Consider the following 24,201-nt stretch of genomic DNA (forward strand, 5'->3'; position numbering starts at 1 on the left):
TACCAAATGTATGCAAAACAGTCGTAAATCACGGATTATATTTCATACTGAAAAAAAGACCTGTGAAGCTGTGAATCAATTTATACAATTCATCTCAATCATCTAATATTTCACTTTGAGGTGCTGGTGCATAGGAATGGGGTTTTGTGTGTGTGTGCGTGTGTGAGAGAGAAACCCAGTAGACTGTGGAGGTGAGAAAAATAAGGGCTGTGGAATAAGTCTTGCATCTGCATATCAAAGAAGGTGTGGAGGGAAGTGTAGAAAATGATGAGAATAAGAACTGTAGTATGTTTCTACAAATGCATAGAGTGTGAAGTAGGTTCTTATGGGAGCAAAATCATTACGAAGACAAAGCTAATGTTCTTTTGACAAATGACAGTGGATTTGATAAGCACAGTAAGTACCACAGTAAGATAACATGGCATAATACACATGTTTAATTAATGACACTGCAAGGCAAGTACCAACCTACTGTGAGCTGAGCCTTTCTGGTTAGACTTACCCCGGCTCAACTTTCCATCGTTAACAGAAATAAATTGAAACAAAGATGAAAGTTTAGTGGGGTCGATGAATACAAAATACATTCTGGTTAAACAAAAATTTTCCCCACAGAATTTGACACTGATTTAAATAATGGATACACAGAGTAACACCTTTCTTTTTTGTTTCCTCTAGTCTCTCTTCAAAACGTACTGAACCATGTACTGTCGGTCTATTTAAATGCTTTTCGTGTTTCGTTTCAGACATACTCTGCACCTAGAGACGTGTGCGTTCTTTATCCAAACAGGCACATCAGCCTGGAAGTGCACTTTGCCTGTCATCTGCATGTAATCAGCCAAGTGTGCCTTTAACTGCAGGGAACCATATAAGTGTAGCTAAGTATGCATCTTGCAATTAGCATGGAAATTTTTCTAGCTTCAAAGCACAGGTGCAAATTGCACAGGTGTAAGAAAATGAAGGCTGAGATGGAAAACAGGAAAAGTTCTCTATAAATGTTCTCTCTGAAGTGTGACTTAACTTCTTGGAAAGATAAATAACCACAATACCTAACTAATTCCAAACAGAAAAAGTGGATGGAGAGCTGTGGCTGAGTGGTCATTTTACTTGATGTTCAGAACTGAAAATAGGGCCCTTTTAAGAGCCAAGTAGATTTGTCTGCAGTTACCTTGACAGTGTCAGGGAAACTCTTTATAGAAATCATTAGTGAATTACAATTTTACCTAAGTTGAAAAAAACCCATATAAGTCTCAGCTAGAGCCAAAAATGTTTATCCATAATGTTTGTAACTTTGCAATTATCTAACTTTTATTTTGATGTCTTTTTTTGGTTTTTGACTGTCTCTTAAGACTTCCAAGTCACTGTGCCAGTGACCGTCACAGAGCACAACAACCATACTTAAAGGATGCTTAGTAATCAGCAAAATGTATTTCTGAGTATAGACCTTGCCAAACAACCTTAGGGTGTATAAAGGTGAGACATTCACTAAAAAGGAGGAACATGAAAAGTTAATAGTGTTGTAACTTCTCTTTGGTAATTCACTGTTTGACAATTTCTTCATTTTTAAGGGATTAATTCCTGCTATTAAGGGAGCTTTGATTAATTCTTGCCTGCAAGAAAGGATTTGAAGAAATTTAAAAAGAAAAAACATTAAAGAAAGTTTTTAAATTTCAAGAAATTTAAAAGCAGGGACCAAAAACACATTTTAACAATATCATATACACTATATTATTTTATATTGATCTCATAAGGTAAAAAAAACCAGTATGTCACTCATTGTGTGTCTCAGGTCTGCCAACGCTAGTTGTTTCAATTTTGTAATGTCATCAGAGTCCTGGTCTTGAGTACATGTGTATTTACTTTCTGTATTTAATATAGCCCAGCTCATGGAGTTGGAGCCTGGAGGATCAGGCCCCACTGTGCAGCCTACTGTTTGAGGGCAAAGGGATAAAGACTGCCTCTTTGCCAGGGTTTATAATCCTCAAACTGTGCCTTTGTCTCATCTGTCAAACTGTGCCTTGTTGAGTGTATTAGTGGAAGTTACCAACTGGTTTAGCCTCTCAAACCTTTAGGAAACCTTGGACCTTTAGTCCCCAGTTTAAGCTCTGGACATGTCAGTCTTTCTTCCAAACTGTCTAAAGATAACTCTTCAGTCCCTGTTTAACTTAGAGCTGATAAGGTGATCACAGGTAACTATCACAACTAACTGCTGAGTGGTTTCTGTTATATTCCAGGAATGCTTTTAGAACAAAACGACTGGTTGTGCATCAGAAGTTAGTGAGGTTGATGTCTGCAGCTACTCTTGGAAAAACCCGAGGCGTATACTAAGTGTCTATACTCGTCATTGTGGGTACAGAGAAGGTCGTCAGATGTTGCTGTTATGGGGGAGTTAAACCATAGCTTTTCATTCCTTTGAATGCTCTGAAGCCTCTTAATTTATAACGTGAGGTCCAAACAAAACTCTGAGAAAAATATTTTCAGTTTGTATTTACCTGTTCTGTATACTTTGGTAATTAGTTGACATTTCCTGAATGCATGAAAAAACAGTGTTAGATTGGTCATCTTTTACAATAACTCACTCTAGCTAATAGATGCATTAGTCTGATTCTTTCTGTTTAACAGCTTCTCTACGTTCCAATAACATCTTCAAGGACGCTGCTGACACGACTGTGTCGAGTGTTAAATCCCAAATAAATGAAACTTAATAGCATTTAGAACTGCTTCTTTTGAAAGCTGTTTATATTAAGAATATAGGGATATTAAAGCAGAAGTGTCCTTTTTTATACACTTATCTGTGGATTACTGAAATGCTGAATTCTCTGAGGAATTATGTGAAATTACAGTACCTGAATTATAGCACACTTCTGAGAGAAGACTTCACACAAACACCTTACAAAGGCTCTTATGTTAATATTATTCAAATTGCTTCTTTGACTATAATTTGACCATTTTAAAATGAAATTAATGGTGTAAAACTGCAGACTCAAAACACTTACCTTGTGTTCACCACCTTTACTGGGTACACGGAGATTTTAGCAGGACGACGATGCCCAAAGAAACTATTAATACATTCGGATAAATTCTACCTAGATCTAAAATTTTAGCCATTTTTGAAAGACGGAAAGGTTTCTCTCCGTTTCTTAAAAGTATGCGCTGTAAAGTCATGACCCTGTGCCAAGCACAACTATTATGACCCATAGGGCAGAGCAGTTGAAAAGCATTTTATGGTTACCCTGCTGAAAGCAGTGCCTATATAGTATGCACATGAGATAGTGACGACAGACACAGAGAATGTGAGATATAGGCTGAGCATGTTTACCGTGGATACTGTATTTGTGCATAAATAGACCCTATCATCTCTCAGTGTTGAGCATTTCCTCACAGACAGCATGTGACTTATCAGAGTGAGCCAGGTTTTCAGAGAGCTGACAGTTTAAGGAGAACTGCCATGGGATAAGTCTCAATCCTCACTCAACCATTACACTCTCATGCCCTTCTCTCTCTCTCTGTCACACACACGTATCTACATAGACATGCACACACACACACACACTGAAGCAAGCACAGACGCAGCAACCCAATGGCAAACCCTGACTACCGATTTTCAGAGCTGCCTCAATGTGTCTCTCGAGATGCAGAAAAACTGTTCAGATGTGAAACAGCAGGTCTCGAGGGAAGACTAAGTGTCTACAAGTTTAGTTGGAAATAATATAAAAACAGATTCTTTTTTCAATAGATAAGAAAACAATAAAAGGGAAAGAAAAAGCATAAACTTATAGAACGAGACACGATTCTAGGTAAGATTAAAGAAAAGTGAAGAACAACATAATGAACAGTCACTGACAATTGAAAGAAAAAAGACATGACGCATGAACATTAGTCTGTATAGTCATGTAAGTGTAATGCATGTACTTGTACACTAGTTACCGGAAGGTCATTTGGAATATCTGTCCCAAGTTGACTTGCTGGGTTTTGTTGTTGTATCCATGCAGCATCTCACCAAACAGGGTGTCATTGAAGTAGACATCCTGCTTAGGGCATTTTGGTCCATCACAGTTGTCTGACTGCAGGAGACAGGAGCGCCCATCGCCTGCCAGCTTGTACTCTTGTACGCATCTGAGGAGGAAGGAAACACTGTCAATACAATGTATGATATGCAATCTAGGAGACCTTGTTTACACTTGAGGTGAAAGCATAGTGCTGGCAAGATTTGAAACAGAAGATTGAGCTGTAGCAGGCTGATTGTGATTTGAAAGACTGACATTATATACAAGGCTGTTCCCATGTTCCTACTTTAATTTTCAATCTATAAAGACCAATACAGAGAAACTCAGCATGCCAAAATTGTACCAATTTTCTTTAGAATTCCCTCAGACTAATAACAGCCTGACACAGACAATCACAACCAATGTTTTGAAAAGACATTTTTCCAGGTTTTCAGTTTATATACCATTAAATCTACTTTGTTACTGTCAAAGCCAAAAAGGCCTTTTAAATATGCAAAGTGCTACAGTAGCAATTATCAATGGCGAGTTTGTGGACACAAGCACTCTGGTGAAAACCATTTTAAAACAGATTCCAGTGCCACTGGATTCAGCAGACTCTGCAGTTAGTCACAATTATAGCTTCCACTATTGTGTGCAATCCTGTCTTACAGACCAGGCTGAGCAGTTAGTGCTGCTGGATAGGGCTGAGCGCAGGACTCATGCAATTGTTCATGTCTCTTCACCTCGGTGGGAAGGAGATGTCAACTGCTGTTGGCAATACTCAGATCTGGTGGAACAGGGGCTTTCTGTAGTTGAAGGCAAATCTGTTTCCATTTTTGTAAATGAACAATTTGTATAATTACAGAACAAAGTTATACCATTCAGATGATTTTATTAATTTAATCTGTTTTTTTTCCCACAGGCCACTTTTAAAAAGCATTGTGCATTTATTACAGAACATGTGGGTATACAGGCTAGTGATTTAGTAAAATACACTTATGAAATTAAACAGGATATCATGGTAAATGGACAGAGCCTCAACGTTCATGTTTGCCCACAGTGTAAGGGTACCAAATGATCTGGGGAAAATGAGGACATCATTCCAGATCAGACACAGATCAAGAATGAGGGCATGCTTCATGTTTCTTTAGGCTTCTGCTGTTAGGTTTCCATCAAAAAGTCAACAGATGCATTTAGACATGTTTTTTTAAGTATCCTTTTATCAGTTATCAGGTCCCAGGAATTAAGCAACTTTCATTGGCATGATCAGAACAGTTTCCATAAATGATCAGCCAGTCTTGAGATATAAATACCCTCAAAGAAGACAGCTATTTAAAGGAAAATGGGAAGGACAACCCTAAAGCTAACAAAAACACTGACAGAAGTACTTCCTGTATTTTTGGTTACTATTTGTAGCCCTTTTTCAGACCTTTCATATTTGGAGCAACAATATAATATTTAATATTGCTCCAGGAATATCACTGCTTTTAGAAATTGGGTAAAAAGACCAATATAGAAGTTCAGGTCTTTGTGGCAGAAATACTCACTAACCTGAAGGGTTTTATTCAGTGTAGATCATTCTTTTCTTTAACCTAACCTTAAAATGGTTCCATGTCCCAAAGCTGAGCACGTAACAGAAAAATTATGATAACAATAAATTCTAAACGAGAAAAAAATATTTAATCAGCCAGCTAAGAACGACCTTGTTTCTTTTTTCATGCAAACTCTAGTATCACAGGTGGAAGTCCTGTGTTTGACCCATTTGTTCACTATTCACATCTTTTCCAGCTGCCACGGACCACAGTGCAGTAGTTTTTTTTCAGTGTTTTTCATCAAGTTGCAAAGTAACAGTGTGATTGCACTGGGGAATCTAAGCAGTCTGCACTCAAATGGAAACCTAAGTATTTACAATGTACTGGGTACAATCAAAAAGTTCTATGAATAAGTGCAAACAAAAACTATACCTAATTGAAATTTGGCATGATTTCCCCTTCAAGAATATCTTCATTCTACAAAATGACCATCACACAGAGGCTCACTGCCAGCCAAAGTTGAAGTTTTTTAGCTAAGAGTCCATTTTCATTGAATGTCATGTCCAGGGTGATACCAGGATAATAGTCATCCTCTTTGTTTTCAACATTCACAAGGATGTGCACTACCAAAAGATCCCCCTGCCTCAGACTGTCAATGCAAAGCTCCATTTGTACCATACAGAGAACTTTGGCATGTGCCATGTTGTGCTGGAACTTAGTGCACTGACAAGGCTGGAGGTTTTTTTTTAATCTACACATATAAAATCCTCACAGACCCATCAGATTTGCCTCCCTGTGACTTCCACTGCTTCCACAAAATGAAAATCAGGTTAAAGGTTCACTGTTTTGACGCAGTACCTCCGTAACATTCAGGCACATGTGCCAAGAGAACAGAACGGGGTTTCCACTGAGCAGTCTAAAAATAGTAGCTGGGCTAGAAGCTGTGAACACGATCTCAGAGGTGAGATTCACTAATATTACTTGTATGAGGTTTGAATTGTTTGGACAAATTCATGCAAGTTTTCTTTCCACATCTTTGTATTGTGTATGTTTTTGTAGATTATGCTCGTAATGGCTATACTAGAACTGTATGATATGTATTTGTCAATCTATCTATATGGCTTTCTAGCTATAGTTTATTCACTGGTTATTTCATATTTAGTATTTTTTGAAAATTTACATTTGTGTAATCAAACCATCACTCATGAAACCTACTTCCAAAGAAAGCTTTATTGGCACCCTGCAGATGTCTTCTCTTTCTCTATTTACTACTAGCTATTCTCACCCGCAAAACATGAGTACGTTGCTGGAACTTGGGTCATCTTCAAGGGGCACAAGCTGCTGGAGACACAGCTGTTCACAACCTCCATTGAAGCCATCCGTACAGTCAATGCCCCTGGAGTAGTCATAGCAACCTGAGCCATCCTTCATTGGCCTCAGCCCCTCAGGACACTGTAAGAAAAAGAAAGAAGGAAAGGTGGTGGGAGGGATACAAGCAGGGGGTGAGGATAAAGGCACAGAATAAGAATAGAGAAGAAGAGAGTAAAACACATAGGTCAGAATGTGCATTTTAATCAGGATTGAAAAGTACTGAGAGGACAGAGATAGTAAGACTGAGAAGATAAGACAGTAGTAGTAGGGAGTAAGACTTTCAGAAAGAACAAATTCAAGAAAAGAAGAATTTAAGCCAATTATATTTTTCTGATACAACACAATAAAAAGGTGGAGGCGCTTAAAGGATTAGAAAATTAAACAACGGCAGCTTGGAATCGTTACCACAGCTCATTTTACTACCTGAGCAGAAAGTCCCCCCTCAGTTCACACAAAGGCCTGTGTTATTTTTTTTTTTTTTTTAAATGCCAGACAGAAAGAAAAAACTCAGAGGCGAAAGATTTAGACACAAGCACCAGCAATTAAAATGATTATCATTTGTGAAATCATTCCACGCTGATAGAAGTGTGATAAAAGAAAATAATAAACTTAAGCATTGCACATTTATCTGAGTATGTCAACTCAAGCCAGAAATCTGAGGAGGAACAATGGGTCCAGCACCCTAGTCATTTGCCTGGCTAATTTAAAGTGCAGAATTTAATTTATGAAGTGGATTTTTAAATGAATTATATTTCCTCCAGCATAAGAAATACTAATTATTCAGAACTGCAAAAGCAGCAGATGTATTATATAAGAAAGTTGGGCTCCATTAAAAATGTAATGTTACTAACAATAAATAACTTCTTGACTTAATAGCTTACGCTCATAAATTATATTGCATTATTCATCTCATATGTAAACAAGATGCTTATTACACAAACAAAACAAAAAGGTCAGACTTTTCTGCTGGCTCAGCTTAACTGTCAAGTCAATCAACATGCTGCTAAAACAATATTGATAAGTGTTATTATATCAAAAAGCATAAAAAAATGTGTGTGTGTGTTCATTGTTCTAACAATTAACAGAATATTAGCAGAATATTAAAATATTATACATTCTATATATAAATCATATATCATATATTTTCACTGAAGCTGAAGCTTTGCCAGCTCCACGATGTGAATCTCTCATACCATCACATCCTAAAGAATCTCTCATGGACTGATGGCTGATGACAGCTGAGCACAGTGAACTCCTTCTTATGTTCAAGAAACCAGTTTGAGATGATTTGAGCTTTGTGACATGGCATGTATCCTGTTAGAACCAGCCATCAGAAGATTCGTATGATGGTGAAAGTCATAAAGGGATGTACATGCTCATCAACAAGATTCGGGTAGGCCGCAGTATTGCTATCATGCATAGTTAATACTAAGGAAGCTAAAGCAAGAAAACATCCAAGAAACTACCCTCCACATCATTACACCACCGGCAGAGTGATATACTGGAGTGAACCTTTGATACAAGGTAGGATGGATGCATGCTTTCATCTTATTTAAACCAAATTATGACACTACTATCCAAATACAGCAGCAGAAATCATCTTTCCAATCTTCTATTGTCCAGTTTTGGTCAGCTCATGCAAAGACGCGGTTTCCTGTTTTTACCTGACATGAGTGGCACCTGGCATGATTCTTTTCCTGCTGTAGCTTCTCTGATTCAAGGGCATTATTATATATCCTGTATTTAAGCACTAAAAAGTCTGATTGGAATTTTTAAAAAATATATATATTTCAAGAGACACCTGGTTAAGGGGCCAGCAGAAATTGCAGCAAATATAATACAAGTGAAGAAAGAAACACATTTCTTCTGGACATCTTGATGGCAACGAGTGGTTATTTCAGGTATTGATGCCTTCCCATCAGTTTGAAATAGTCTAACTATTTGCTCTGAGTTCTGACATCAACAAGGCACTCCTAGAGAACTTACTGCATACTTGCAGCTCACTGGATATTTTCTCTTTTTTGGACTATTCTCTGCAAACCCTAGTCATGGCTGTGCAGGAAAATCCCAGGAGATCAACAGTTCCTGAATTACTGAGATCAGACAGTTTGGCATCAGCAACGTTGTATCACCTTTCTTCTCCATTCTGATGGTGAGTTAATAATAATAATGGTTTATATAACGATTTATATAGCGCTTTTCAAGGCACCCAAAGCGCTTTATAATACCACTATTCATTCACTCTCACATTCACACACTGGTGCAGGCAAGATACAGTTGTAGCCACAGCTGTCCTGGGGCAGACTGACAGAAGCGAGGCTGCCATATCACGCCATCGGCCCCTCTGGCCAACACCAGTAGGCGGTAGGGTAAAGTGTCTTGCCCAAGGACACAACGACAGAGGGATCAAACCAGCGACCTTCCGGTTACAGATGCGCTTCCCAAACCCCTGAGCCACGGTAGCCCTAGAGTTTGAACTTTAGCTGGTCATCTTGAATGCACTGAGTTGTTGCTATGTGATTGACTGATTAGATATTTGGATTATTTGTTGCATTTTTTAACATTTGTTTTCTAGTTGGCAATTTTTTATAACTGCACCAGGAAGGCCACATCCAACTACTGCAGTATACAGCAATAACCTTTGAATTAGCTTAACTAAACAGAAAACAAATCATTCCTCTGTGTAGTGAGAACCAGGATCCAGTAGCCCTGACTTTCACAAGTTAACGTATGTCATTACTGAGATGTTATATAATGTTTCCTACAAAGTGTGACATTACATGCTGGAAAACAACAACAGAATTACCACCCCATATGAGTTTCCAGTAGGATGCATATAGTCTCAGAGATACTATAAATAGTTTCCATCTCATCTTTGAATATTTGACAGGTTTCAGCTGTGGTCAATTTACACTTTCAGATGTGAGCCACATGCTGAAAATGTGTTGGTTTTGCCAGCCTTTCAGTTTCAAGTGTTGCTGTAATGTTTTCCTTGCTTGTATTGATATCTGCCTCTCTTTGCTAAGAAACGAGGACTGTGAGAGACTGAGTTACATCAGTTTTCTAGTCCACAGTTCAATTCTTTCACTAACTGCTACTCTGACTCATCTAGACTCCTCAAGTTTTGTGTGCCAGCATAGGATATTTTTGTAGGCGTGCAATGACAAACAGCTAAAATGTCTGCTGGTTGTGGTGTATTTATTCTTAAAGAACAAAAAAACCCAAAAACAAAACAATGCTATATACTAAACACTACATATTTCTCAAAGTTCAGAAAGTTAAATGACTTTATTATTTCTCTGAGAACTTTTTCTTAGGTTAGGAAGCACAAAGGAAGAGGTGGTGTTAAAGGGTCTAGTGCACGTAAGGAAGGTTCACTGACATCATTAGTCACATGCCTGCAGACACAGTTGTATAGACGCTAAAGGGAAAACTATGTGTAGCTATTTATTAATGACTGACATAGGCAAGGACTCACATCCAAAGGCACCCTTTTTCCCTCAGTTCTGGTCATCAGATGAGAAGGAAAACAACAGAGAAGTGGTATATATTGTTGTTTTGGACTAGAACAGTTGGCATTTCTACCTCCTAGAGATAGAGGCGTACGAGGTGTGTGAACTTTTATCTCCAACAGCTTTCAACTATCATAGTCGTTATGTTTCCCTGGTTTTCTGCTTAAAGATTTCCAAAGAGATTATTAATCTCATTAAATCCAGCAGAACTGTACAATTTAAGTAACACCATTTATTAGTAACTACAACAACACATAACATATTAGCATTTCTGGAAACAAATGCTTTATAGTAGAACCATTTAAAGGCCATCTTTTCTTTCTCTTTTGCTCAGACTGTTTCAAATCCTCATTTAGTCCAAAACAATGATCATCAGGATCAATCTTATTTTGAAAGGTTTCCTGAGATCAGAAATAAGACTTTTTCTTTGGCATAAGCCTTCTGGAGAAACAATTACATAAATCATATGGTTGTTTTAAATAAAGCTTATGCAATACAGGACATTAGCAGAGAAATCAAGTTAGAAATGAGATAAAGACTAATAATGTTAGAGATCTTTGGAAATGCATGAAGTCTATTAGAAAAGTATTAGAAAAAATGGGAATGTTCATTAACTGTCTAATACATCTAAAACACTTAGGCCATTTATATGTATAAATATATATTTAAAAAAATCCCCATTCGGCCTGGGTGCAGTCTTTATCCTCTAAGCTCAGGTCCTCTTTCAGTGTCCTGAGAGCTTGCAGATCTTGCTTAATATCTTTGTTGTTCCTAGCAAGAGACTTGCCCTTTGTAAATAGGATAACCAGGTGTCACACGTGGAGGAGTACAAAGAAGCTTTATCCTTTGTCCCCATTCCCAGATACTGAGTCAATGTTCTGCAGTTGGTCTGGCTCTAGTTTTCAGTCATCACTGCAGGAGAGACACATTTACACAGTATTGCTCATATCCAGAGGCTGTGAAGAAAGCGAGCAAATATATCATCGTGGGTCAAAAAAGCTTTGCAGATTTTTCGTGGAACATGGTGAACAAACAAGCAAAAGGAAATGCAGCAACAAATATTAAATCGATTGAAGCTGGTGGAAGTCAAGCGAGTTTTTGCACTTTTTGTACCTTTTTTTGACATGAAGTGACACAGTAAGGAAGTAAGCAGGTGAGTCTCACACAAAGTATGGAAAAGTGTGTCTCGCAGATGTGCCCTTTGCTTTGGTCTGACATGCTGTTGCTGCTCTAGTGCAACATCCAGTAGTTTGCTTATTGCTCCGTTACTCAGTTTAAGACTTTTCTAGTAGATAAAGTGTGCCAAAAGCTCTGAAATATCTACCAGTAAATTCTTAAAATGAGTTGTTATATACACTGATCAGTCATTACATTATTATTAGGTGTTAGTTGAAGTGAATAACATGATTATCTCAACTTATTATCTCCACAAGGATCTTTCTACCTACCTACCTATCTATAAATCACAGTTTCTTTAATATCACATGGATGACCATTGCATTTGTATATGTTACTTGGGAATGCCCGTTACTAGCATGCACTACGGGAAGAAAGCAAGCTGCTGGAGGCAGTGTGATGGTTTGGTCAATGTTCTGCTGTGAAACCTTGGGTCCTGCCATCCACGTAGATGTTACTTTGACACATACCACCTACCTAAGCATTACTGCAGACCACATACACCCTTTCATGGAAACAGTATTCCCTGATGGCGGTAGCCTCTTTCAGCAGCGTAATGTGATCTGCCACAAAGCAAAACGTTTCAGGAATGGTTTAAGAAACAGAACAACGTGTTTAGGTGTTGTGTCTGTGGGATGTGCTGGATAAACAAATAGATGCCCTACTGCACAACATACAAGAATTACAGGATCTGTTGCTAACATTTTGGTGCCTCAACAGGTCAGGGCTGATTTAGCAGCAATGCAATATTAGTCTGGTGGTCATAATGTTATGCCTGATTGGTGTATATATGAAGTGAAAAATGTAGATGTGAGGACAATCTAGGCAGTGAACAAGCACAGGAGCTGACACTTTCACACATGTCGGGCTTTAATTTATACACTTTTCTGTATCAAATTCATGCCTCAAGGATGCGTTTTCCATTCTCAATAATCTACACTAACAAGTGCTCAAGTAAGTACAGAAAATAGTCTGTCTTGCATTGAACTTAGTCAAAGGAGAGGTGAAAGTTCTTCTGATTGTTGGTTTGCATGCCAAGGCTTTATTTTTGCTCAAAAGTTCTCTGAGGCCCAAGAGCACAATTTAGAATCCTACGCGATCATCACCCACCTGTGCTTCAGAACTGTCTTAGAAGGGATCAAGGCTGTTTGTCTCCACTTATGAGAAGATTAAACTCATAATTCGATGTCTCATAATTTAAACATTGTGTTATGTTATAATATCTGTCTGTATGAAGATGAAATTAATGCAGTATGGGTACACTTCCTTTTAATTTTATCCTTTTTTTAAATTTGTATTTTTGTTTATATTGCAGGAGTCATTTTTGGATTTTATAAAACATATTATTCAATTACATTTGTTGATCTCCTGAGAAAACCAAAGCCAGAAACAAAAAAGAAAAAATATGAATTATGCATTGCTCATGTGTGTTCTACACAAAATCCCATATGTTCAGCATTCGGTGGAAGAGCACTTTAGTCTCTGACAAGATTGGAGTTATTCATCACATTAGAGCAGAGCTGTGGGAATAGCTATCTGTAATTCAGAATTGCTATGCAGCTCTCTGTGGTTGAATGAAAGTTCTTAAGGTTAGCCATTAGTGCAGCCCATGAGCTACTTGCTCTTTCTGCCTGGACAACTCTCCAAAGACACAAGGGTTCGGGAGTGGAACAATTTGTATTTGAGACAAATGAATTCCACTCAGTTCTTCTGAAGCGATTCTGTGATGGCAGCACACCAAGAACAAGCCAGTAGTGAGAACTTTTATACTTGTAGACACAACTTTCTTGCATCTTATTTTGTTTGTATAGTAAATCATCTTGACAGCTGATCACTAATGTATAATTAAAACAAATGGTAATTTTATATAATTTGTATGTTATTTAATATATTAAATATTTAAAGGAACGTGTTTATATTTTTTTTTTGTCTTTTAGAGGGTTTAACTGCATGTTTAAATGTGATGGATTTGAGGCTTTTATATTAGTGTTCAGCCTTTAAACCTTGTCCCTGAACGTAGACACTTGACATCAATGTAGAACACCCATCATCGAGGGTAGCATATGTATGTACTCTCTGGGGGCTATTTAAGGGAGAATTTCATGACAGCATTAAGAATGGGACTAATGGCATTTCACTCCTGTTAATTCCTTGCGGAGTAAAAGTGCAGGGTAAGTAGGCCTGAAGAAATTAACAAAAAATGAGTGAAGAAAGTGTGTAAGAAATATAGCTGTACATGTAGCCGATCTTTCTGCACATTATACACTGCACATAGATCACCCCTCCAAATTAACATTCTGAATGAATGCAAGTCATTTCCCCAATCACCCATTAGGGCTTCTGCCTAAATCAGGAACTGAGTATAATCTATTTAGAACTCTTTTCCATGACGATCATCTCAAAATTAAGATGCTAGATGTTTGTACTTAGTAGCAATCAGATATTTTGGAGAAGGAAAAGGCAGTGTGAAAAGCTGAGGATAATAAAGAAACAATATGTTTAAAAGATGTGAACTGGGTCTTCCACGGGACAAGAAAATATATATATTTAGAAAAAAACAGGAGAGCTTTAAATAACAATGGCAGGCAGAGGAAAAAAATCAAATATTTTAAAAGCATATTCGACAGCCTAATCTAGTTTAGAGATGGCAGTGATGCATGCCCTGCGGCTCTTCTGCTGCTTAAATGTGTTAAATTAGGCTCCACAGTTTTATTGCCCTAAGAGCAAACAAACTTACTAAAGAATGTATTGCATCTTGTGAGTTTAACTGGGATATCCCAGTTTGGAGGTTTATCCTAGTTTTGATGACATCTGGGATATGAGATTTATGTGCAACACAGACAAATCTGGTTTTGCATGTCCCTGTACACATTGGCAAATATTAGTATCCTTTTTGCTAATTAGTGCTTGGTATTTGCACAGGTGGCTGTGATGTCTGTAAACATACACTGTTAGTTTTGGAAGTGCTGACAAAATCTGACATTTGGAAGACTAGCATCCTGCAATCTATTTAGAGACTTGTCGGCATCTAGGTACAATCACTCATCCAAAGTAAAAAGTATATTACATTGTTTTTTATTACAAAAAGTGAAAAGAAATATGTATCTTTCCATGCTTCAAAAGTAAGGCTCTATTACTGAGCCTTATACTGTTTTATATCAATTGGCTATAGTGCCCTCCCAGATAGTTAACAGCATGCGCTTTGGATATACACAGCACATCCACCCTTATCTGGATTTTGAGCTAGAGCTAATCCATTTAATATAGTACAGTTGTGATGTAACGTATAAATGTGCAAAGTTAAAAATAAGATGGGTTAACAAATCATGAGAGGGACATGTGTGTACATACACTCAACAAAAATATAAACGCAACACCTTTGTTACTGCTCCCATTCCCCATGGGATGGACGTAGAGACCTAAAATTCATTCCAGATACACAATATAACCATCCCTCCCAAACAGTGGTCACAAATCAGTCCAAATGTGTGGTAGTGGGCACATCTGCTATATTGAGATAATCCATCCCACCTCACAGGTGTGCCACATCAGGATGCTGATCTGACATCATGAGTAGTGCACAGGTGTACCTCAGACTGCCCACAACAAAAGGCCACCCTGGAATGTGCAGTTTTGTCTCACAGCAAAATGCCACAGATGCCACAAGCAATGAGGGAGCGTGCAATTGGCATGCTGACAGCAGGAATGTCAACCAGATCTGTCGCCCGTGCATTGAATGTTCATTTCTCAACCATAAGCCGTCTCCACAGGCGTTTCAGAGAATATGGCAGCACATCCAACCGGCCTCACAACCGCAGACCTCGTGTAACCACACCAGCCCAGGACCTCCACATCCAGCAGGTTCACCTCCAAGATCGTCTGAGACCAGCCACCCAGACAGCTGCTGGAACAATTGGTTTGCACAACCAAACAATTTCTGCACAAACTGTCAGAAACCGTCTCAGGGACGCTCAACTGCATGCCCGTCGTCCTCATCGGGGTCTTGACCTGACTCCAGCTCGTCGCCGTAACAGACTTGTGTGGGCAAATGCTCACATTCGATGGCGTCTGGCACGTTGGAGAGGTGTGCGCTTCACGGATGAATCATGGTTCACATTGTTCAGGGCAGATGGCAGCTGAGAATGTCCCAGTTCTTGCATGGCCAGCATACTCACCGGACATGTCACCCATTGAGCATGTTCGGGATGTGCTTGACCAGCGTATACGACAGCGTGTACCAGTTCCCACGAATATCCAACAACCTCGCACAGCCATTGAAGTGGAGTGGACCAACATTCCACAGGCCACAATTGACAATCTGATAGACTCCATGCGACGATGTGTTGCACTGCATGAGGCAAATGGTGGTCACACCAGATACTGACCGGTTCTGGGTCCCCAGACCCCCAATAGCGCAAAAAACTGCACATTCCAGGGTGGCCTTTTGTTGTGGGCAGTCTGAGGTACACCTGTGCACTACTCATGATGTCAGATCAGCATCCTGATGTGGCACACCTGTGAGGTGGGATGGATTATCTCAATATAGCAGATGTGCCCACTACCACACATTTGGACTGATTTGTGACCACTGTTTGGGAGGGATGGTTATATTGTGTATCTGGAATGAATTTTAGGTCTCTACGTCCATCCCATGGGGAATGGGAGCAGTAACAAAGGTGTTGCGTTTATATTTTTGTTGAGTGTATATCTGAACGAAATGAATGCTTTAAACCAAGAAACACCAAAATGCAGATGTAATGAGGTGCAATGAGCTGCACTTGGCAGAACAGGGGGAAACTACGTGATGTTCGTTTGTAAGGAACACAGATTAGTAGGGGCATACATGGGATTTTGAGAGTTTTCATGAGTGTTGTGTTTGGGCAGACATGCCTTTTATCCTCTCTGTTAACTGATGTAAACTAGAGGCTGGCAAGCATAAATATGGGTCCACACTGACAAGGCATCATTTAAGTCTTGATTTTTCGAGTGTGCCACATCTTTTAATAAACTCTTGCATTCAGGGACAGTATAGAAGTTAAAATTACATCGGAGACAACAATATCTGTCTTCTGTAAACAACACACGTATGACAGGCCAAAATGAAAATGTGAATTTATTGCTGCTTGAAGCTAAAAGGCAAAAATACATCTTTGCCAACACTACATTCAAGCAACTTTACCAGAGATGTCCCAAAAGAGACATTATCTCAGGAAAAATATGCCACTAATATCCCTCCATCTGTTCAGTGTACGAGTATTACCATTGGAAGGACATATACTGTAGCAGAATATGGCAATGTGCTACAAAGAAAAAAAAAAGAAGCACTGTATCATTATCAGATGTCAAATTTAAAGCATGAAAATGGCCAATTACCAAAAGAAAGCCATGGTTACAGAGATAACGACTTGATTTTTTTTAAAAAGGAAATGGATATAATATATTCATCTATCCTAGGAATACCAGGTAAAATAAAAGTGACCAGCTCTTTCCCATTAGAGACCCGTCACTGGTGGAATGATTTGCCTGTGGACATCAGAATGGCAAATTCTTTATTGCCTTTTAAATCCCTGCATAAAACATACATTAAAATCAAAGAGCTTTTATTTCATCATCCCTGTCTTTTTTCCCCCAGGGATCAATAAAGTATTCTGATTCTGATTTTTTCCCTAATGCCTCTTATACGATCATTGGTTAGTTTGCACAGGTGTACTTTGAATTCCTATTTAAATGAACAATAACTTAACCAAGCAGAATAAATTAATTTCCCCCCCACTTCTCTTTTTTTCCTACAATTAAGTCATAACAAATATGCAATAAAATGGCTTTAAAGTGAACAGCTTGTGATTCTTAAGACAAGTGATAAAAAAGGAAGCGAGTGACATCCTGTCTTTCTAAGAATCTGTAGAAAGTGAACACAGTCAAAATAGAATAACAGATATCTCCAGAACGTACACACTGGGGCTGACTAGAATTTAATTCATTGCAAATGCATTTCAGCTGTCTTAAGAGCAGCAGACAGCCTTAAGGGACTGGCTCTGAAAATGGATTTTAAGCCTTCCGTGTGACATGTTGGTGCTCTGTGTTAGCACCCATTCTGACAAGGGTGGTTAAAATTACACCAACCCAGGAGAGTAAGAAAAGCAAATAATACTGCCGTGTCTGTGATTCTCTGAGTTAATCTCTGAAGACTAGAGGGTTTTGTCAGTGTTTTTGTCTGAGTATTAATCACACAGAGGCGTGAGACCGTTTGGAATCATTTCAGAGTATTTTTTTTTCTATCTAGCTTTTGAAAATGTGAGTTGAAAAGAAGTCTTCTCAAGCTGACTAACCCTTTAACTGATAGCCAGATTTTTTTAAAAAAGAAAAAAGAAGGTTGAATTATACCGCACAGAGGAAAACAACTGCTGCTCACAATAGAATTTTGTTTGACTCATCAGAAATAAATCATAATCTTGTTATTTGGCGATTACTGAATGCTGACCAGTTTCAACTAAACTCAAAGCCCAAAGGAGCAAAAGCATAACTGTGATCAATGTAAAACAAATTATGCTATCCCAGTTTAACAATTAAAGGAAGAAAGACAAAAAGTTAGGAACTAAAATATGCAAAGCTGTGACTTAAAAAAAACATAATGCTGATCATGTAGACTTCTTGTAGTGTGGTCCGGTCTTATATCTACTAGCCATTTGACATATGCGATGGTGTTGGAGATGCCTATTTCTTCCAGTATTGCTGAGTCACAGTTCTAGTTGGTCTACCCTTATGCCTTGTTCACCTTAAAGTAAAACTTACACCTTTTGAAATGCGCTGGTATGTGTATGTTTAACACAGCATTTACGTTGATGGTGAATGATCTCTGTTTGGTACTTTTTCACTTTTTAACTGGCGGTTACTTACCGAGTGTTTTTCAGACAAGTCGCCATCTTCCATGCAAGCATCGGCTGAATGTACCAATATGCTATTAACCAAAGAAATTTTCTGCTAACCTTGGTTATAATGAGCTGTTCCTCCAGCTTAAACTAGTCTGGCCATTTCCCCCTGACCGCTGGCTTCAACAAGCAGATTTTGCCCAGAGTACTTCCGCTTAAGATGGATGGAAAAATTCCAGTAAATCAACAGTTTCTGAAATACTCGGACCAGCCAGTCTGGCACCAATAATCATTACCACATTCTAAGTCACTTAAATCAACTTTCTTTCTCACTCTGATGCTTAATTTCAACTTCAGCAGTCTTGACCAAGTTTAGTGTATATGCATATACAATCTACGGCTGCCATAGATGCAGCATCAGCTGCTAATGTTGTGGGTGGAGTGGGTTTATTAATATGGATTCATTGTCAGAGTAACCAAATTAGTGGTAAACTGTAGGGAAAAACTGGCAAAGGGGGTGGGAGAATAACTTGATTTATGTAGAAACATGTTCATTAAAGTGCTGAAGTCTTCTTCTGCCTTGGTGAAGTCTGCCAGCCATGGTGTACATTGCTCCTTAATGACAGTGCCATGAATCAGTTTTTTTGTCATTCATCATTCGTAATCGGTGCCAGACAAATTACTGCAGGTTGTGTAATCACTGTATAATAAATGTAGCAAAAGTGTCACTAACAAGGTTTTAATGAATACTGTAAACAGAATTTTTTGTTGGAGTAGCAACTGTATGTTTCTTTCAGTTGAAAGAAGAGGAAAGGTAAACAAGAAAACTGCTCTATACTGTTTGTCTCTATTCGACAAAAACAACCAAAAGACCTGTCGATTTATAGCTCCATCCAAGCTCTTAATGACTCACAACACCAGCCTCCAGCAATTGAGACGGCTCATCAGTTTAATTACTTTACAACTTGGGTCCACCCCTTTCTGTCTAAAACCTGGCACTGGAAGCATTGCCCTGCTCTTGTTAGTATTCCACAAGAAATTCACTTTTGCACTGCACTTTACAACGCTACATGTAAAATGTGACTAAGGCTTAAGAAGCAGAAAGGATGAATGGAAGACGGCGCCAACAACAAATTCATTCACTATCTATTCATATTCATATTCAAGTATAGCAGTGGTATGGAAAAGGGCTTAAAGAAGTAAAGTGCAGATACTACAGGACCATTTCTTGATTGCTCCAGTTGTGATTGTCATTACAGTAAACAGATTTCCTGATTTTATGTTAGTCTTTTATGAATTTTATGAATTACTTGGACACATCATGTTAGCAAAGTGATATAAATACATTGATGGTAAGTCACATTGTTAGAAAAGAAACTTATAGAAGTGATGACTGTTACCTTTAAAATTCTTAATGAGCATTTTTAGTAGGGAAAAGCTATATAAAAAGTTATATTATCTATTTTTATTGGTGGGACGCTCTACTGGTCCATCGTGGTGAAACGAGAGCTGAGCGTAAGAGTGAAGCTCTCAAGTTACTGGTTGATCTACGTCCCTACCCTCACTTTTGGTCATGAGCTGTGGGTAGTGACCGAAAGAATGAGATTGAGGATACAAGCGGCAGAAATGAGCTTCCTCCGAAGGGTGGCTGGCCTCTCCCTTAGATATAGGGTGAAGAGTTCGGCCATCCAGGAGGGGCTCAGAGTAGAGCCGCTGCTCCTCCACATCGAAAGGAGCCAGTTTAGGTGGTTCAGGTTTCTGACAAGGATGCCTCCTGGGCGCCTCCTGGGTGAGGTGTTCCAGGCATGTCGGACCAGGGGAAGGCGCTGGTGCAGACCCAGGACACGCTGGAGAGATATCTCTCGGCTGGCCTGGGAACACCAAGGCCAGCTGAAAGAAGTGGCCGGGGAGAGGGAGGTCTGGACTTTTCTGCTTAGGCTGCTGCCCCCGCGACCCGGCCCCGGATAAGCAGAAGAAGATGGATGGATGGATGGATGGATGGTTTTTTATTTCATTTCATTTGTTGGCAGTTTGAAGGCTGATCTATATAGTTTCTCACTCTCTCTTGATTCATACTCCAAAATATGAAAGTGTTGGAGATATCACAGTTATATACAGTATAAAACACATGGAAAATGAGAAGGATTAATATTTGCATGAATGCATAAACGAAGGCTTGAATGTAGCATTAATAGTGTAGTGCAAGTCTACTACCATCTGCTTACCATGCACCCAGATGAGTCTAACTGTCGATCAGACACACACTTGAAATTCTTTTTGCAGCCACCATTATCTTTAGAGCAGTCACGGGCAGGTCCAAAAGATGCCAGTAGGTCCTCTACATTTTCAAAGTATGTGGACATCATGGCCTCTTCCCTGAAATTGAAGAAAGTAAGGGTTACAAGAAGAAAGTTCAGTTATCGTTGCGTATGTTTTAACACTACAAATTGTTTTATTATTATTAGTCCTTTATTTATCCAGGTAAAAAATCTCATTTCCAAGAGAGACCTGGCATCATGGCAACAAACGTAAAAAAAAAATTAATTAAATAAAATTAAATTCAAATGAAAATTTATTTTATAAAATTATACTTCTCTCCTATTTTTCCACAATCAACTATAAATGCCATTATTGCAAAATGGAAGCATTTAGGAACCACAACAACTCAACCACACAGTGGCAGACCATGTAAAATCACAGGGCAGGGTTGAAACACTCTGCTTGTTCCAAATCGCCTCCAGCATTAACATCAGCAGAAAAACTGAGCGCCTGGAGCTTCATGGCATTGGTTTCCATGTCTTCTGTAGGTGTAATATGTAGGTGGCCCAGTACTTCTGTCCATATAATGTACCTGGGGCACTCTACCAGGTGAAGTACAGGACCACCGCTCTAACCTAATCACACAATTATTAGATATTTCACTCACAACCAGAAATGTCGAAAGATTTAAAAGATGGCCAAAGTAAGCAAGTTTTATCCACTGTATGCTATAAATGTCTGACATGCAGACAGACAGACATTTCCATTCTTACAGAAATGCCACTACCACGTTAACAAAACTAAAAAAAAAAAAAACTCAAGTATGTTTTCAGGTCAGTTTGTGATGAAGTCTGACTTGAGATCCCCACATTTGCATATATATATATATGTGTCACTGACAGTAGTGCGATCATTTCCACTGCCAAATGTGGCACACCAAAGCTGCAAGCTCATTGCTCTGTGCAGTTTAGCATGCTCTGCCATGCCTATATGCTTTATGTCTACTATCAGAGGAAAAGAAGGGGCAAGCAAACCCCATGTTTTTGTTTGAAAGGAAACAAAGCACTATCTCTTGCAATGGGACCACAGGGACCACAGTGTGTTGTGAGGGTGACTTGACTTTAGAAACAGCAACAAGATTTTGAATGATAGGAAGACAGATGACTTGCTTTAGGAGGAGGATTGTGAAGTAATGTCACTACGGCTATCTTTCTATGTCTTTGCATGTGTATTTAGGCACCATTGAATCAGTAACTGATACATTGATTTTACTGTTCACTGAATTAAAATGTCCAACATAAGCCATCTTTAAAGTGGGTATAAACCATCAAAAAGTAATTTATCTCTTGGAAGTGATAGTGAAAAAAATATGAGAAAAATACTACATTTGACCTTCACAACTTTAAGAGAAAATAAAATGCAAAGCCTCAAAAAAAAATCTATGAACGTTCAATGAAAAGCATCTTATTGATGTAAGCGAGAATTTATGGACAAGATATTAGACACAGTCTATCCACCTTTTCACTGAGGCAATATGATTTCTTTTTCATAGCGTCTGCTATCAAGATTTGGAATAACTCTTTCGATTAAGGGACTGTTTAGGTTTAATAACTGTTTTCAATTTAGTTTCACTGTATGCTACATATGGAAAATAATTGGCACATTTTTCTCGTGGTGCAGTACTATGGTTCACTGACTGACACATTGGGACTGTCTACTTTGCAAATTTAAAATGTTTCTGACATAGTGTGGCAGTAGCAAATGACTCGCTGTCCTCGCGGTCACACATACTGAATGTTAAATACAAAACTCTAGCAAAATAGCTCTAATAAGAAACCTGTTTTATCTAAACAGCTTTATCTATTTATTTATTTTTATTTATTATTTATTATATTTATTTTATTTGTTTATTTTATTTATTTTCTATAGGTGAAATCTAAATGTAAGGTATCTTTCCAGCTACATGCTGATCATTTTAATGTTCATATGGGGCGACCATGGTTCAGGTGTTGGGAAGCTCATCTTGTAACCGGAAGGTTGCCAGTTAGATCCCCAGCTCTGTCTGCCTTGGTCGTTGTGTCCTTGGGCAAGACACTTCACCTACCGCCTACTGGTGATGGCCAGAGGGGCCACAGACTGTAGCTACAACTGTAGCTTGCCTCCAGTGTATGAATGTGAGAGTGAATGAAGCCATTGGAAGCAGTAATATCCACTGTCAGTCCTACGCAGCTGTCATTTATTTATAACACAAAGAAAACAAAAAGAAAGTTTAGGAACAGTATTTAAATGTGTTTTTAATTAGTTGACAAAAACACATGGGTTTGCCAAAAATGACTTAATTTGTGCTATAAATTGAGCAAAGCAGTCGACTGCTATGAAGTTTATTTTCTTTTGTCTACCTCGAGTACAAGAACGCCCACACATCCTGGATGCACATTTGAACGGAGGAGGACTCCATTCGAACAAACTTAGATCTCGTTCTTACAACGAAAGGTGCCTGAACTGCATCAACTGTTTCACTGTGGAAGAGTGGGATGTGAAAGCCAAGATATTTAATTGTTATTATCCAGAGAAAGAGCAGCAGGCTTGAAGAGGACCTCAATCTCAACTCTCCACATTGAAAGTTTAATTATTTTGGTAAAAAAAAAGGATTATCAAGTGAGGGACAAAAAAACAAAAACAAATAGAAAGTTAGAGCTTTGCCAAACAGTTCCAATATCTTTGAAGATTATGGTCAGGTTAATTATTTATAGCTACTCCTTACTCCTTCTGGAGGGTTCATCGGGGTGTCCGTTTGGCTTTAGGCACAGGGACTCTGACAAATGATTCTCTGCACACTAATTATATTCGCAGATCCATGAAGTCTGAAAACCAACCAGGAAACAAGATGTATTTTTCTCTTTTACACACATTTAGTGTGCTGGAATTACTGAGGAAAAAACTCTGGGACATGATGTCACTAAACGTACTTCACATACCTAAAAGAACCTCACGTTGCCTTTTTGTTCATTTTTTTTTCTTAAGCAATCTCTTTCTTAAGAAAAGCAGGGCAATGATTATTTTACAAGAAGGTCCACTGTTCCAGAGCCAAGGACCCTGCAAGTCAAACGGTGGGATCACTGCAACACCTAATCGGCAAAGAGTAGACAGCTGTTGTCATTGAGAAAATGGCAAGGAAGTTCGCCATTACAACATCGACTTTAACGACCCTTTGGGGAAGGTGCCTAATTTAGTGTGTGAAGTTGAGAGGTACCAACAAAATGCAGTTGGGCTCAACATTATTCACAGCTTTGGCTCTGGAACCAACTCCTTGATAGACGGTGGACTCAGTCCTACACAGGAATTGTCCATCGTGAGATTTGCCAGATCGATGTGGGTACTACTGACAAATCACCGGCTGGGTGCTGCACAGTTGGACTTTCTCCAGGTGGATGTGAGGGTCACCATCATGTGGCTGCATAATGCAGAGAGAAGAACTATTACAGCTGTTTGCGCATAT

General features: G+C 38.7%; 1 protein-coding gene across 1 annotated transcript in view; it reads right to left on the reverse strand.

Annotated features, from left to right (window-relative positions):
* Window positions 1-24,201, reverse strand: part of astn2 (astrotactin 2) — a 297,382-nt gene that overhangs the window by 99,788 nt on the left and 173,393 nt on the right. Inside the window, exons 11-13 of the mRNA XM_085359806.1 lie at window positions 20,669-20,819; window positions 6,801-6,967; window positions 3,925-4,113 (exon numbers count right to left, since the gene is read on the reverse strand). Coding sequence (XP_085215932.1) covers window positions 3,925-4,113; window positions 6,801-6,967; window positions 20,669-20,819 — 507 coding nt within the window. The remainder of the gene's footprint in view (window positions 1-3,924; window positions 4,114-6,800; window positions 6,968-20,668; window positions 20,820-24,201) is intronic.

Source organism: Diplotaxodon limnothrissa, linkage group LG7 (assembly GCF_057381915.1).
Source record: "Diplotaxodon limnothrissa isolate DT_005_m linkage group LG7, D_limnothrissa_male_GT1.1, whole genome shotgun sequence".
Classification (NCBI taxonomy): domain Eukaryota; kingdom Metazoa; phylum Chordata; class Actinopteri; order Cichliformes; family Cichlidae; genus Diplotaxodon; species Diplotaxodon limnothrissa.